This window comes from Ovis aries, chromosome 17, assembly GCF_016772045.2.
Source record: "Ovis aries strain OAR_USU_Benz2616 breed Rambouillet chromosome 17, ARS-UI_Ramb_v3.0, whole genome shotgun sequence".
NCBI classification, from domain to species: Eukaryota; Metazoa; Chordata; class Mammalia; order Artiodactyla; family Bovidae; genus Ovis; species Ovis aries.
In genome coordinates, this window is record NC_056070.1 from 33,312,058 (window position 1) to 33,330,144 (window position 18,087).

General features: G+C 38.0%; 1 protein-coding gene across 3 annotated transcripts in view; it reads left to right on the top strand.

The window, feature by feature from the left end:
- The window catches only part of ANKRD50 (ankyrin repeat domain containing 50), a 37,819-nt gene extending 20,405 nt beyond the window's left edge, over positions 1-17,414 (top strand). For all 3 annotated transcript variants that reach the window (XM_004017265.5, XM_060401032.1, XM_042234358.2), the window contains 3 exons: positions 5,911-6,140; positions 9,189-12,739; positions 14,283-17,414. In XM_004017265.5, the coding sequence (XP_004017314.2) occupies positions 5,911-6,140; positions 9,189-12,736 (3,778 nt within the window). In that variant the 3' untranslated portion in view covers positions 12,737-12,739; positions 14,283-17,414. The remainder of the gene's footprint in view (positions 1-5,910; positions 6,141-9,188; positions 12,740-14,282) is intronic.
- Positions 17,415-18,087: the final 673 nt, after the last annotated feature.

Below are 18,087 nucleotides of genomic sequence, written 5' to 3' on the forward strand. Positions count from 1 at the left end.
CACAGTCACAGGCTTTGGCATAGTCAATAAAGCAGAAATAGATGTTTTTCTAGAACTCTCTTGCTTTTTCCATGATCCAGTGGATGTTGGCAATTTGATCTCTGGTTCCTCTGCCTTTTCTAAAACCAGCTGGAACATCTGGAAGTTCACGGTTCATATATTGCTGAAGCCTGGCTTGGAGAATTTTGAGCATTACTTTTACTAGTGTGTGAGATGAGTGCAATTGTGTAGTAGTTTAAGCATTTTTTGGCATTGCCTTTCTTTGGGATTGGAATGAAAACTGACCTTTTCCAGTCCTGTGGCCACTGCTGAGTTTTCCAAATTTGCTGGCATATTGAGTGCAGCACTTTCACAGCATCATCTTTCAGGTTTGAAATAGCTCAATTGCAATTCTGTCACCTCCACTAGCTTTGTTCTCAGTGATGCTTTCTAAAGCCCACTTGACTTCACATTCCAGGATGTCTGGCTGTAGGTGAGTGATCACACCATCGTGATTACCTGGATCACGAAGATCTTTTTTGTACAGTTCTTTTGTGTATTCTTGCCACCTCTTCTTAATATTTTCTGCTTCTGTGAAGTTCATACCATTTCTGTCCTTTATTGAGCCCATCTTTGAATGAAATGTTCCCTTCTTATCTCTAATTTTCTTGACGAGATCTCTAGTCTTATTGTTTTCCTCTATTTCTTTGAATTGATCACTGAGGAAGGCTTTCTTATCTCTCCTTGCTCTTCTTTGGAACTCTGCATTCAAATAGGTATATCTTTCCTTTTCTCCTTTACTTTTTGCTTCTCTTCCTTTCACAGCTATTTGTAAGGCCTCCTCAGACAGCCATTTTGCTTTTTTTTTACATTTCTTTTTCTTGGGGATGGTCTGATCCCTGTCTCCTGTACAGTGTCACGAACCTCTGTCCATAGTTCATCAGACACTCTGTCCCTGAGATGTAGTCCCTTAAATCTTTTTGTCACTTCCACTGTATAATTGTAAGGGATTTGATTTAGGTCATACCTGAATGGTCTTGTGGTTTTCCCCACTATCTTCAATTTAAGTCTGAATTTTGGAATAAGGAGTTCATGATCTGAGCCACAGTGAGCTACCAATCTTGTTTTTGCTGACTGTATAGAGCTTCTCTATCTTTGGCTGCAAAGAATATAATCAGTATGATTTCGGTGTTGACCATCTGGTGATGTCATGTGTAGAGTCTTCTCTTGTGTTGTTGGAAGAGGGTGTTTGCTATGACCAGTGCGTTCTCTTTGCAAAACTCTTAGCCTTTGTCCTGCTTCATTCTGTGCTCCAAGCCCAAATATGCCTGTTACTCCAGGTGTTTCTTGACTTCCTACTTTTGCATTCCAGTCCTCTATAATGAAAAGGACATCTTTTTTGGGTGTTAGTTCTAAAAGGTCTTGTAGGTCTTCATAGAACCGTTCAACTTCTGCTTCTTCAGTGTTACTGGTCAGGGCATAGACTTGAGTTACTGTGATCTTGAATGGTTTGCCTTGGAGACAAACAAAGATCATTCTGTCATTTTTGAGACTACCTCCAAGTACTGCATTTGGGACTCTTTGTTGACTATGATGGCTACTCTGTTTCTTCTAAGGGATTCTCGCCCACAGTAGTAGATAGGATGGTTATCTGAGTTAAATACACCCATTCCAGTCCATTTTAGTTGGCTGATTCCTAAAATGTTGATGTCCACTCTTGCCATCTCCTGTTTGGCCACTTCCGATTTGCCTTGATTCATGGACCTGACATTCCAGGTTCCTGTGCAATATTGCTCTTTACAGCACTGAACCTTGCTTCTATCACCAGTCACATCCACAACTGGATGTTGTTTTTGCTTTGGCTCTATCTCTTCATTCTTTCCGGAGTTATTTCTCCACTGATCTCCAGTAGCATATTGAGCACCTACTGACCTGGGGAATTCATCTTTCAGTGTCCTATCTTTTTACCTCATCATGGCCAGATAGCTCATTTCTTTCTCAGAGCCGATGATATTCCATTGTCTGGATGTTTATTAACCGATGTTTTTTAACCGATGATTAACATTCACAGAAGGACATCTTGGTTGCTTCCAAATTTTGGCAATTAGGAATAAAGCTGTAATATACATCTGCGTACAGGGGTTTACAAGGACATAAATTTTCAGTTCGTGTGGGTAAATACCAGAAGACACAATTGCTGGTTTGTATGAGAGTATATTTAATGTTCTATGAAACTGCCACTCTGTCTTTCAGACTTGCTGTACCATTTTGCATTCCCACCAGCAATGAATGAGAGCTCCTATTGCTCCACATCCTTGCCAGTATTTGGTGTTATTACTGTTTGGATTTTGGCCATTCTAAAATAAATGTAGCGGTGCTTTTTTGTTTTAATTTGCAATTCCTTAATGACATATGATGTTGAACTTCTTTTCATATGCTTACTTGCCACCTGTATAGCTTCTTTGGTGAGGTGTCAGTTCAGGTGTTTTGCCTATTTTTAATTGAGGTCGTTTTCCAGTGTCTAGGAGGATCTGCCCAGGTAAGCAGAGGTGTCTTCTATGCCTGCCTGCAGATGTCTGTGTCACCTTCAATTTGGGGCTAGTTGGTTTCCCTCTGTCCTAAGCTCTCATGGGTTCAAGAAAAGTCTTGAACTTGCGGCTTGTCGGGCTAATTTGTTGTAAGGGTGGAAGAAAGACTTTTATTGTAAGACTGGAAGGTATAGCTAGTTGTCTACATCTGAGAGAGCAAGCCAGAGAAGGAGATGAAACCCCATGTTCAACAGTGAAAACCTTAAGAAACTATTGTACATGTGGTATCTATTAGTATATTCCTTATAATACTTATAGCAGCTTTAAAAAGTTAATTAGCCTCCTGAGAAGGGGCAGTAGGTAAATTCACTGTTTTGAAAACAAAAAAGAGTGAAGTTCATTTCAGAATTGCCCTGATAGTCTTTCAGCTGCTTTTTGACCTGGAAATGAGAAGGCCAGCTACAGAAGCATGGTGCTGCCGGTGCTTACACTCAAGATAGAATTGCAAATGGGAAAGCTGCTCAAGGACTTTAAATTAAACTCAACAATATTAAGAATGTAGTATATATTTTCTAAATTTTAATAATGTAGCTAAGAAATATAGGACATTTAATCACATACATATACAAAGTAAAAACCCTGTAGCCTGCTGGTGCTTTTAAAGATGGTGGTATTCTTTGGATGAATGTGATAACCTAGTACCATTACATTATCTCATTTTGAAGGTTATAAGTATATACATATATAATCACAAACAGAGAAAAATCTGTTTTAGACTATCTAAAGTACTCTGGGCTTTGTGTGTACATACTTTGATGGGATTGTCATTTTATAAACCTGGTAGAAAAAGTGGGACTGTGTGTCACTTCGTGGTATAGGTATCCCCATATGGTGCTTTTGTTGAACTAAATGAAAGGAAACTGAAGATGGGAATTTTGAGTCTAGTAGCATTTTTATGTAGTGTTTTGAAGTAGCAGTTTTCCTATTAATTGTCATTCACTCATGAAGCAAACTTTACTGAGTGTCTGTGATGTGCTAATAATGGTTTTGAGTACTGGGCACAAGTCTGGCGGCACAAGAGAGGCGTTGTCTGGGGCAGGGGGCAGCATGGAAGTGGAGGAGCTTCACTCCAGCCTTACAGTGAAACCAGTACATAAGTAATACAGTAAGTTCCTTTGAGAATATGATCAGCAGAGTGTGCAAAACAGGATCAGGAGTTAGGGCGACAGCAGTACATGACAAAGACTATTTAAGACACGGTGATCAGGGAAATGGGGAAGGAAACGGCAGTGTTCTTGCCTGGAGAATCCCAGGGACGGGGGAGACTGGTAGGCTGCCATCTATGGGGTCACACAGAGTCGGACACGACTGAAGCGACTTAGCAGCAGCAGCAGCAGATCAGGGAAAGCCTCTTCAGGAATAAACTTTGTGTTGAAACCTGAAGGAAGAGCAGTTCTGCCTGGGGGAGCTTTCTAGGTGGAGGGAGTACAAGTACATAGACCCTGCCTGGAGGAAAGCTTGGTGTTAGAAGTGAAAGGAGAGCAGTGTGGCTGGAACAAAAGGGAGAGCTCAGGAAAGAGTCCTAGAATTTTAACTTAAGAAACTAGAGGGGATGGGATACCACTAATTGACATGGAGAGATGAGTGGGGAGGAACTTATTTAGGGTGTAAACTGAAAGAGAATACTTTTTAAAACATACTAAATCTGAACAAAAAAAAAACAACATACTAAATCTGAGATACCTGTAGGACATCCATAAGGAGATGGCACCTTTGAGTTTAGGGGTGAGGGCAAGGCTAGAAAAAATTGCTCAACGTTTTTAATGCCATAGATTGACTTCTGGTTTTAACATAACTGAGTGAGTCCTGGGAGACAGTCAAATAGCAAGAAAGTAAAACTATCAGAGACCTGTAAACCTCAACCTCAAGATAAACGTAGACGTGAATGCCAAATGGTGATGCAGACCAAACTGACAGAACATTTTTATCTGCATACCATGAACATTATCGAGAACACAAAGGCTCTCCTTGGAACTGGAGACAGGAGACTTACGCTGGAAGTTTCCCTGGACCCAGTTAAGCAGAAAGGAAGAATAAAGAGGGCAGGGAAGAATGAGTCACACATGAGCTGTATGTGAGAATCAGACATTTGAGGATTGTGGGGAGGGGATTGTGGTGAGAAAGGCTGCCTTCTGTACATCCCCACAGCGTCTCATCTTAATTGGCTGGAGAAAAGTTAAAGCACAAAAAAGTTGTTCATGCCCATAACTCTTGAGTCATAAGGAGATTTCTTAGAAACCTAAACAGTGGATACACTAGCCTGCAAAGGAAAGTTCTCTTATTGAAGAGCTGTCACAAGACATATACAAATATATCTCAAAAACAGTAGGGAGAGGGGTCTGCAAAAGAAAGCTAGAATGGCTGGAGCAACCTTGGAACTCTGGAGCGAGTGGGTGAAGACGTGCATTGTCATGGTTCCCGGGTGACAGACATGACTGTGGTTTTTGGAATACAGTGATAATACAAACCAAGGTGGGATTGAAATATTTTTATAAAGAAATATTGACAAGACTTAGTGATAAATTGGATCTTGGTTGCTACTGGAATTGAAAGATTAAGAGGAGAGTTGTAGAAAGGATCCTCTGTAAATTTCTGGTGTTCAAAATTAGATGGAGTTTGTCCTCTTCACCATTGTATCTTTTAGAACTTCATTGAGCACATGGAATGCTCCTATACATATTTGTTAAAAATGAATGATATTATTTTAGTTATGAAAAAGTTGCATTCAACTTCAGTATAAATAATCTGAGTAGGAGGTGTGTTCTGCTGTGGGATTAAACCTAATAATTTATTCTTTACATTGAAATTTGAGCATATATCAAATGGGACCTGGACTGCAGTTTCTTTGAAAAGTCTTTTAAAATAAAATTTCTGTGTGACAGACTAGATCAAGTGCAGTCTTTGTGAAAGACATGATGATAAAATCTTCTATAAAGAAACTGATTTTTTTTATATTATGGAAGTGATCGCCAGTTTATTTTCCTTTACATTTTAGCTTTGTTATAAACATTTCAAGCTTTTATTATTGATAAAAAATCAGAAAAGGAATATTGAAGTCTTGTTTTCTCAAGTTCCTACTGCCTTTCTGAAGTATACTGAATCACTGATTCACCCACACCCTCATACACTTTATTGTCAAGGAAAATGTTGTTTTTGAAAAAGTGAACTATTTAGGACCAGTATTCATATTAAGGTAAGGAATTGAAACTTGTACAGTATTTTTATTCTAAAACTTTATCTTTCTTCAAACAATATTTATAACCTGTAGTTCTAGTGTTCGGATAATAAATCTTAATATCATAGCCAGTAACACTGAAAGTGCTCATATGGATGTGGTTTACAGGTGCGTTCTGCTCCCTCTTTTGGGAATGAAGCCACCCCAGCAAAGCCTCTATCTTCTTGTGGATTCTGTGGACGAAGGGTGTAACATTACTGAAGGTGAACAGACGTCCACCAGCTTATCTGGGACTGTGGCAGAGCTTTTGGCTGGTCACCACGAGTTCTTTCCACCGTGGCTATTGCTTCTCTGTTCTGCCCGAAAACAGAGCAAAGCTGTTACTAAGATGTTTACTGGTAAGTGTAATTCCTGCCATCTGCAAATGGTTTTCATTGCTGAGCTTAAGACTTGTATTTCTTTCTTAGAGGAGAGTACTCCGTTAGAAACTGGGTCCTTGCTTCTGCTGTTCTCTCAGCTGTTCTGCTCTGTTAGCGATTTTCAACTTTTTAAAGTGGTATTAAAAACAGGCCATAAAATATTTTAAGTTTATTTAATAGTAACTTTCTTTTTTCAAGATTCTTTACCTATAACTTCCTTAGCAAAGGTGAGGGCTGCATATTTTATGCTGATGTTTCCTGATCGGCTTGTATTTCTTCTAGCTAGACTGCGCATCCTGAGAGTACGGAAAATGCCTCCTTAAAAATCAATGGCAGTTTGTCTAAGACGTTTTTCCTGGTTTTAGAGGAGAGACAGAGTCGACAGCTTTTTAGGGTACCTCTTGAAGTAGATCTTTTATTTTTTTAAACCCTTTTTCGATGTGTGAGAAAGCAATCTATGTAATGTTTAAAAGTACGTGATCAGGTTTTTTTTTTTTCTTTTCTTGTTTCCTGACTTTACTTTTTTTTTTAACTACCACAGGAAACTGCTTACTCCTATTAGATTATGTAAAGCACTTTTTTTGTGTGCTGTGGGAATGAAAAGGAGCATAAAACAAGGACCACTCATAGGATTTATAGTGTAATTGGGGAGATAATAGTTATTGGTTAATTAGCTATATCACTTTAAGATAGTTCTGTACATCTTACATAAGGGTGAAATCTTACTAATTTGCTAAAACGGCTTCCTTTAACCACATTTATTCCCTCTCTTTTCAATTGCCTTGCTAATAATACCTTTTGATTTGGTTTCCATTATGCTATTCTATTTTGTTGTTATTGGAAATTGAGTTGATAAAAGTCAGGAAATTAATAGGATGAACTTGGATATCTCTTAGTATGTCAGGTACAGGTAAAGTTGAAGCCTCTTTTGGTCTATGTCATCCCATGTCTTTCCCTTCTTCATTTGAGGCAACCAGTGTTAGTTTATTTTTGTCCTTTTATCTCATATTTTCATTCTGTCTATTTTTATAATTTACATAAATGAAACGCTGCATACACCATCCTAGCTCTTCCCATTCACTGGCTGTGTGATCTTATGCAGCTTCCAGTACAGTCTGTGCCTCAGTGCCCTCAACTGTGAATTGATAGTTATTACATGTTTCTATTACTTTCCTCATAGAGTATTTTTGTGTGTGAGTCTAAGTGACAAGTCTTATTATGTGACTTAGAATAATTCCTAGTACATAATAAGTGCTTCATAAATGTATCACTACTATCGTTATCATTTCACTATATAAAAAAAAATCAAAAAACTAAAACAGTATATCAGAAACAATGTTTTTGAGCCTTGTTTCTATCACTGCTTTTAAACCCAGTTCATTGCTTTTAACTGCTGTGTATTATTCCTTCCCATGAATAACTCTAGTTTTTCCATTATCCTATTTATGGACATTATTTCAGTTTTTCATTATTACATGAAATGCTTCATGACTGTGCTTAAACATACCTTCTTGCACACATGAGCTGTAAGATTATATTATAAAAACATATAGAATTACTAGAGAACAGAGTGTGTATATTTTGAGCTTTAATTTTAACAAACTGCTATCTAGTGTGCTTGAAATAATTTATATTCCTGCCAGCAAAACATGAAATTTCCCTTTTCTCTATATTTTTGTCAGTTAACATTTGTTATTTTCAGATCTGTTTTTTTCTGCCATAGGGGCTTGTGCTTGATGTTCCCTCTGACTGAAATGATCTTCTGATTCCCAAATCTAACTTTTAGTTATCTGCTGCTGCCACTGCTTAGGCTGTTGCAACTTTTAGTGATTCTCAGGTAGACTTTACTAAATACTCTGTGAAGAGTTTTACCCCAGGTGTTGACTCACTCTAGCTGTTTGTCTTTAGTGATGTTAGAATAGTCTTTCAGAATACAAATCCACTCACATTATTGTCTTGGTTCTCACTGACTTCTGATCACAAAATCCAAAGTCTCATTTCTTCACATAGTACCTGGAATATAGTAGGTTATATATATATATATATATATGTGTGTGTGTGTGTGTGTGTGTGTGTGTATGTATTCATATTTGTTTTATTCAATTGAGTGAGAATATTTTACTCAGTATTAATTGACCATCACTGATCTTTGCTGCATTTCTAGATTTATTCCTCTTAAGAAAGTTCATTCACTCAGCAGTTTTTTCCTCCAGAAGATGAATTACACAATTGTCTAATAAATCCATATCTATAAAACAGGATATCGTCTCCCTTCCAAAAATGAAATTATAATTCCTTTCAAAGAACTTGAAGTGAGTTTTGAATAGCTGTTAACTAATATGTTTTTAGGTTGGTTTGAATTTTATTAAGCTGCTTTATTTTAACAGTGCTGAAGTTTTGTTAACGTGGTTTAACCAAGTTGTATCTTCAGATTGGAGCTGTTTTGACACTCTTAAGATTTAATTATTTAAATTTGGTAACATGTAAAATAATGTAATTTAAAGGTGGTGACAAGTGTTATTCTAATTGTATGCAAATATTCAGTTCCATAATTAAGACTAGTGTACATTCGGTTATGTGGAGAGAAATATGTAAATTTTTCACATGGAAAAGATCAGCTTATAAAAACAAATCTTATTTATGTCTTCTGCAACTTTTTTTCCTAATCATTTGAGAGGGACCGAAATAACTTCCCAGAGTACTTGATACAGCTAAAGATGTCTAATGCTCTAATGATAAGAGTTTAGTTGAAGTTGAGAGGAGCACTGAACCACTAAACAAATAAATAGTTCCCTTTGTGGTTAGTAAAATGAAATCATTTATCTGTCATCAGCGTGTTTTTCCAGAAGGGGAAAAAGAAAAACCTGTTTATTATATTTCTAGGTATTGATTGACTTGTTCATTAGTATTAATTGACTTACTGTTAATTTGTTTGATTATTAGTTTGTCCCATGTTGAACACATTCTCTTTGAAATATGGCAACTTTGATGATCATTTTCAATTGACACCTACTCTTTTGTCCTTAGGTTTTCGAAAAATAAGTTTAGATGACCTTCGGAAGGCATACATCGTTAAGGATGTTCAGCAGTACATCCTTCATCGTTTAGATCAAGAAGAAGCTTTGCGACAACACCTCACGAAAGAAACTGCAGAGATGTTAAATCAACTGCACATTAAAAGTAGCGGATGCTTTCTTTATCTAGAGCGAGTTCTCGATGGAGTTGTAGAAAATTTTATTATGTTGAGAGAGATTCGTGACATCCCAGGAACTCTAAATGGTCTATATCTCTGGCTGTGTCAAAGACTTTTTGTAAGAAAACAGTTTGCAAAGGTTCAGCCTATCTTGAATGTGATTCTTGCAGCCTGCCGGCCTCTGACCATAACAGAATTATATCATGCAGTATGGACAAAAAATATGTCATTAACCTTGGAAGACTTTCAACGCAAGTTAGATGTCCTCTCCAAACTTCTTGTTGATGGACTTGGAAATACTAAAATACTGTTTCACTACAGTTTTGCAGAGTGGCTCCTGGACGTGAAACACTGCACTCAAAAGTATTTATGCAATGCAGCAGAAGGACACCGAATGCTGGCTATGAGTTATACCTGTCAAGCCAAGAATTTAACACCATTGGAAGCACAAGAATTTGCATTGCACTTAATTAATTCAAACTTACAGTTAGAGACAGCTGAGTTAGCTCTGTGGATGATATGGAATGGCACACCTGTCAGAGACTCCCTGTCTACTTTAATACCCAAGGAACAAGAAGTGCTGCAGCTGTTGGTAAAAGCTGGTGCTCACGTCAACAGCGAAGATGATCGCACATCATGCATCGTCCGGCAGGCCTTAGAAAGAGAGGATTCCATTCGGACATTATTAGACAATGGAGCTTCAGTAAATCAGTGTGATTCAAATGGGAGAACATTACTGGCTAATGCGGCTTACAGTGGCAACCTCGATGTGGTGAATTTACTGGTCTCTAGGGGAGCAGATTTAGAAATAGAAGATGCTCACGGACACACACCGCTTACCCTGGCTGCTCGACAAGGACATACCAAGGTGGTTAATTGTCTGATTGGTTGTGGAGCAAATATTAATCACACCGATCAGGATGGCTGGACAGCATTGAGATCCGCAGCTTGGGGTGGTCACACCGAGGTGGTGTCTGCACTGCTTTATGCTGGCGTAAAAGTGGACTGTGCAGATGCTGACAGCCGAACAGCTCTGAGAGCAGCAGCCTGGGGAGGACATGAGGATATTGTGCTGAACTTGCTCCAGCATGGTGCTGAGGTCAACAAAGCGGACAACGAAGGCCGAACTGCTTTGATAGCAGCTGCCTACATGGGACATAGAGAGATTGTGGAACATCTGTTGGACCACGGAGCAGAAGTGAATCATGAGGATGTCGACGGCAGGACTGCACTGTCTGTGGCTGCACTTTGTGTTCCTGCAAGTAAAGGACATGCATCAGTCGTTAGCCTTCTGATTGACCGAGGTGCTGAAGTGGATCACTGCGATAAAGATGGCATGACGCCCCTGCTGGTCGCTGCCTATGAAGGACATGTCGATGTGGTTGATTTGCTTCTAGAGGGGGGAGCTGATGTCGACCACACGGATAACAATGGGCGTACACCCCTCCTAGCTGCCGCTTCTATGGGTCATGCCTCAGTTGTAAACACGCTTTTGTTTTGGGGTGCCGCTGTGGACAGCATTGACAGTGAAGGGAGAACAGTGCTTAGCATAGCTTCAGCCCAAGGAAATGTTGAAGTAGTCCGTACTCTGCTGGACCGGGGCTTAGATGAAAATCACAGAGATGATGCTGGATGGACACCTTTGCACATGGCAGCTTTTGAAGGCCACAGATTAATATGTGAAGCACTTATTGAACAAGGTGCTAGAACAAATGAGATCGACAACGATGGGCGGATACCTTTCATATTAGCTTCGCAAGAGGGTCATTATGACTGTGTTCAAATATTACTGGAGAATAAATCCAACATTGATCAGAGAGGTTATGATGGAAGAAATGCTCTGCGGGTTGCTGCATTAGAAGGACACCGGGACATTGTTGAACTGCTTTTTAGCCATGGAGCTGATGTTAACTACAAAGATGCTGATGGTAGGCCAACACTTTATATTTTGGCCTTAGAAAATCAGCTTACAATGGCTGAGTATTTTTTGGAAAATGGTGCAAACGTGGAAGCAAGTGATGCTGAAGGCAGGACGGCACTTCATGTCTCGTGCTGGCAAGGCCACTTGGAGATGGTGCAGGTTCTGATCACCTATCACGCTGATGTCAATGCTGCTGACAATGAAAAGCGTTCTGCACTGCAGTCTGCAGCCTGGCAGGGCCACGTAAAAGTGGTGCAGCTTCTCATTGAGCATGGTGCTGTGGTGGACCACACGTGTAATCAGGGCGCCACCGCGCTCTGCATTGCGGCCCAGGAAGGACACATTGACGTCGTGCAGGTTTTATTAGAGCACGGTGCTGATCCAAACCATGCTGATCAATTTGGACGTACTGCTATGCGAGTTGCAGCCAAAAATGGACACTCTCAGATAATTAAATTATTAGAAAAATACGGTGCCTCCAGTTTGAATGGCTGTTCTCCATCTCCTGTTCACACGATGGAGCAAAAGCCTCTACAGTCAGTGTCTTCAAAGATGCAGTCCCTAACCATTAAATCAAACAGCTCGGGCAGCACTGGTGGCGGGGAAGCGCAGCCTTCATTGCGCAGTTTACCAAACGGGCCAGCTCATGCATTCAGTTCTCCTTCAGAATCGCCTGATTCGACAGTTGATCGGCAGAAGTCATCATTGTCAAATAATTCCTTAAAAAGCTCAAAAAATTCATCTTTGAGAACTACTTCATCTACAGCAACGGCTCAAACAGTGCCAATCGACAGCTTCCACAGCTTGTCATTTACAGAACAAATTCAGCAGCACTCGTTGCCGCGCAGTAGAAGTCGCCAGTCGATTGTCTCCCCATCTTCCACAACACAGTCCTTGGCCCAGAGCCATCATTCACCGAGTAGTGAGTTTGAGTGGAGTCAAGTCAAGCCCAGCTTAAAGTCAACGAAAACGAATAAAGGGGGGAAATCAGAAAATTCCAACAAATCTGGGTCAGCTGGGAAAAAAGCTAAACAAAATAATTCTTCACAGCCGAAGGTCTTGGAATATGAAATGACTCAGTTTGATAAAAGAGGACCCACAGCCAAATCTGGGACCAGTGCACCATCTAAGCCGATGCCAGCAGATTCACAGTGTAAAATCATGATTCCTTCAGCTCAGCCAGAAATAGGTCGATCTCAACAGCAGTTCCTTATTCACCAACAAAGTGGGGAACAGAAGAAGAGAAACGGAATAATGACAAATCCAAATTATCATCTGCAGAGCAACCAGGTTTTTCTCGGTAGGGTTTCAGTCCCACGGACAATACAAGACAGAGGGCATCAGGAAGTGTTAGAAGGATACCCTTCCTCGGAGACGGAATTAAGCCTTAAACAAGCTCTGAAGCTTCAGATTGAGGGTTCTGACCCTAGCTTCAACTATAAAAAGGAAACACCATTATAAAAGGTAACATTTCATCAAACATAAAGAATAAACATCCAAAGTATGGTTCCCTCCATATATTGTTCCCTTAGAATGCTCTTTTCCCTAATCCACATGACCTGCCCCTTCACCTCATCACTGTCTGTGTCCTCTTCTCAGCAAGACCCTCCCTCCTACTCCTCAGAATTTGAATTCTCCCACCTCCATCACTCCCTTTCCCCCTTTTCTGCTTCCCATTAGCCATGGTACTTATTTCTTAACATGGTTTATATGCTTTATTACGTTTATTATTTGTCCCCTCTCATCTGAAATGTCAGCCTTGTGAGGGTAGGGATTTTTAATCTCTCTTATTTACCACTGTATTCCATGTACTTGGAATACTGCTTGGACCCATAGCAGTTTCTCAGTAAAAATGTTTTGTATGAGTGAATGAATGAATATGCTATTTATGGATCTCAGATTAAAGATTCTTTCCTATACAATCATTCCCCCCCCCCTTAAAAGTTCTTTTATGATAACAGAGGTGGGGCTATTTCTCTTTGGGGTTTGAATAAAGTAGTGTATGTAATGCTTAATAGGTAGGTAGTGAGTGTTAATTTCCTTCCTTTTTTCACCCTGGAAGAAGTAAAAAATTGAATCATAAAAGGTAATTTTTATTATGACAGATCTCTTAAGAATCTTTCAAGTGAAATGTACACATATCAAAAGTAGATATTTAAGGTATTCAGGGCCCAATATTTAGGTGTAAGAATTTTTTTAGACCTCAAAGTTATATTTATTAAATAAAAACTTTTTTCTCCTTTCTACTACAGTGGATGCTATTCTAATTATAGAGGGGAAGTTAATGGGAAAATCGAATTATAATTTTATATTATAGATACTTTTTCAGAAATACATTTCTCATATTTGAGATAAATTCAAGATTTTATTAGGCATTTTTGCTAAGTTATACACAAGTATGTTTGTACATGTGCTACATTATACATATGTATGTTTATACATATGTATAATTATACACAAGTATTTCCTATACAGTCTAATAATAAACACCCTTCAGTGTGAATCTATGGAAGACTGGTGAAATATTATTCAAACATAAGTTGTATAAAAGTAGTTAATTCATTCACCAGTGTGATTTATTTTTAAAATATTTAGTTCTGATGGTACAGCCCTCTAATTCTCATGATATCTTTTGTAAATATTAAGTGTGGGTATATATTTTACAATAAAACATACAAATTAAGGTGAACCCTTGTGGAATATTTAAGTAATTTATACTTAGTGACTCTCTAATAGGTCTACTTTTGTGCTTTACATAGTAAATATATATATATATTCTTATGTGAAAGTGAAAGTCACTCAATTGTGTCCAACTCTTTGCGACCCCATGGACTATACAGTCCATGGAATTCTCCAGGCCCGAATACTGGAGTGGGTAGCCTTTCCCTTCTCCAGGGGATCTTCCCAACCTAGGGGTTGAACCCTTTCTTATGTAGTTTTGAAACTATATGTAGTTATATTTAATAAGTATAACATAGAAATTAATTTTTTTTAACTTTTGTATTAGTTTCCTATTCTGTGAAACAGAAGACGTTGTGATTGGAGAGATTCTTCAGCTACTGGATGAAAACATAAAATGCCTGTTGATTTGTTGGAAAAAAAAAAAAAAGAAGAAGAATGTGATACCTGCAGTACAGTTACCTTAAATGCTGTCATGTGCCTAAGTAGTAAGGCTGCCTTCTCAATGTAACCCTCTGTGCTCAAAAAATTTCATTTTGTGTGCTTTGTATTCACTACCCAAGAGTAAGCACTTTTTTTTTTAAATGCAGATATATACTGCAGTTCCCTGATAAAACATGAAAAATATTTTGAGTATTTTAAGTTAATATTTGATAAGTGTGCATGTGCCATGATCAAATATATATGAAAAGGCAGTGTTCCTTGTATTTATTTTTTTCTTTCTGTGGCAAACGAAACTTAAGCATACTGCTTCAGTCACATTTACCTTGTAGTGTATGGTTTGTTTCCTGTATCCTTAAAAATGTCACTCAATAAAATAAATCATGCAACTCTTATTATGTTCACTACACCTTCAGCATTGGTTAAAAATGTGTTTCTATTTAATGCTACATCAAGGTGAAAAAATAGTTTCATGAAAGATTTTTTAAAAGTCTGGTATTTTAGAGAGCTGCTCTAAGTAGTTTAAGTTTGGATTTCTCAGTGGAATCCTCCTAATCTTCAGCTAAAGGTGTGAAAAAAAAAAATAGAAAACCCACACACAGACTATAGGCAGAACAAAGTTCTGTTTCATTGACCGGGATGCAGTTTCACCTTCCTCTCACTTGTCGTTCCACATCCAAGAAGACAGGCGATCATTCCTGAGGCCTGAAAATTCTCAGGGACAGAGCCGGGCCTCAGTGGCATGTGTGTAGAGGGGGATGCACCTGTCTGTCTGAGGGTGCATTTGTGATCCCTGAACAATTCACTGACTACCCTCTTTCTTCCAGCCAGTTATGTAAAACATCTGCTGCTGTAAACTGCGATGCCGGCTTCTCTCTCAGTCGTTTCTATTTTGTAAATCACTGCATGTCCAAAATAGCCCCCCACTCAGAATCAATTGGATCAATTTTAATGATTAGTTGGATGAGTATTCTTGATGAATATATGTTTTCCTTCACAGATGACACTACTAACCTATCAGCCATAGCACAGGTGTATTTTTTTTATTGCTATTTGCTAAATAGTAGTAATGGATTTGCACTTTTCTGTCCACATACTCTTTCCTGTTTTACTCTTTGGACAATCACTTCTAGAATGATAGATGCCAGGGTTACGGGTGAAGTCTGTAACCAAGGAAAATAAAGTCAGCTGTTCAGATGAGCATGTGACCTACCGCCTTGACCTCCTAGATGGACACTTTAACCAGTTGAGCTAGCTTGGTGGGTTGTATGAATGTCTGGAGAGGGTCAAATTTATTGTTTAGAAACCAAGGTTGCAGGTTTGATCTTTGCAAAAGCCCTGGGATCTTGCAAAACCCAGAAATTCTATTCCTTCCATGTGCTGTTGATGAAGAGGAATAGGAAAGAGAATTTGGAGATTCAGCACAAAACCATTGCGACTACTGGAAAAAAATCTTTAGAAAATGTCTTAGTATCTGAGGTCAGTAATGTCATCTTCATATATGAAAGACACATACATGATGCACTGTTCACAGAAACAGAAATATGTAGTTGGTCGTGATAAATGTTTCACTTGATCTTCCTGTAAGGCTTTTGTGTTTGCTTCTGTTTTTTAAAGTCAGCAAAACTTGGGTGTTTATATCGTCGGTCAGTCATAATCAGAATAGGAGATAAGTTCAATCAATATTAAGGTGACATGGCAATATTTATAACTCAAATGTGAATGTTTCAAGTGTTGAATTTTTGTCCCTATGGGACATTTATTAAATACACTTAATAGGACTCTTGCAAAGTAGCCTTAAAAGTGTTAATGATTCTGTTAATAACTATGAACACATCCTATTATTAGAACCAACTCTACTCATATGTCAAATACAGTACATTTACATAATTTAGAAGAGGAAGCTCTAATTTCTTATTAGGTGTATTTTTCTTTAGAAAGAGAATCTTGAAAGCTGCCAGTTTTTCTATTAAACCTTGAATTATTGGAATTGTATTTATTTAATTTTATTGTTTTTACAAAAATGCACCTTGTGGCCAACGGGCAAAGATATGACTCGTGACACAAGGGATTTCTGTTTTCTGAAAAGCTCAGTGTTTTCATATCCATACTATATTCACTTGAAACAGTTGGTAGGAAGAGAACCTGTTGGAGAAATATGCTTTTCAGAAGTAAATATTCCTCTGGATGTTTTTATATGAACTAAGTTTTGGAATAGAACAGCAGTGGCTTTCAGTTAGGATAAGGCTAATATGGGGGTGGAAGAAGCCCTGCTTTGCTTACTGGTTTCTGTGGGGATTTATTTAATACCATGACCGAAAATAGCTTCTGCTCCATTGAGAGTAAAAATAGTCCCATGAATAGAAAACTCCTAAGTAACTATTTTTTAAATAAAAAACGTTAAATTTTGTAAATCACCTGCTGCCACAATACAACTGTGATGCCACATGCTTTTAAACAGTTTTATACCCTTCCATTTGTGTTCCTTTCCTAAAAGTCATGAGTTGGTAGCAGAGGAAGTGATATATATATACACACACATATATATATATATATGTATATGTATATGTATATATGTATATATACAGTAATGAAAAATAAAGTCTCCATGTGTGTAGGAAAGGTTTTGGAAGGAAAATGGACCAGAACTCAGTGTGTTCTGCACAATACAGCCAGTAATGTTGTGTCCCTCCCCCTCACCCCCCATGTCTACCAGAATCCTCACCAAAAGTAGTTCACTGCTCAAAAAACAAGAGTAAGTACTTTTTCCAATATTGTTTGCCTATGCAAATACTTGTTTTACTTTAAATGTCCTCCATTTACACCTTGCAGCAAATGTAGTCGCAGACAAATGCTTTTTCTTCTTGAATTTTTCCCTTGGTTTGGGGGTATGTAAATAGCCTAAAAATGTACATTGAATTTCACATTGTAAAAGTTTTATTTTATTCCTTGTATTATATTAAGCGAAAATCCCTATGTAAATGAAAGTGCATAATAAATATATTTGCTTTACAGAGAATACCTTGTTTTAATTTTATCCTTGAATCCACAGAAGGTGCATGACATGCTTACAGTAGAAACAACTGTCTGTTAACTTCTTTTAAGTACTGAGGAGATGAATTTGGAAACATTTTACAAAGAAAACAATGAGAAAAACTTTCAAAGGAAGGTAGAAATTAAAAAGATCTAGCGTTAGTATCTTCCTAAAGCTTTTTTAAGGACTTAATATTCTCTACCCTTCCCCCAGTAACATACCATATCTCTCACTATGTCAGGTTTCCCACCTCTGAAATCACAGTAATCCAGTAAATTGGATGCATGTATCTTCCCTGATCCTCAGAACACTGTGGGCATTTTAAATTTGATAGATTGGCGATTTTGTTGCAAAACTTGTCATTCATTTTCAAAATAAGTTTCTATCCTTCACTCAGTAAATTTAAGTCACTTCATGACTTTCTGCTTCCTCTTGAAGAACACAGCATGTGTGTGTGTGTGTGTGTGTGTACTCCAAATAGTTTGTAAAGTCAGCAAGGCATGTTCTGATAGATAATTCTACAGTAATTACAGGGTTCTATTGTAATTATCTTACACTCTTTATAAAGTTGTTAGAATAGTAAAAGTCTTACTCTAAAAAATTTTAATAATTTTTAACAGAGATGGTATTGTACATAGAATAATTTTAAACTGTCTGA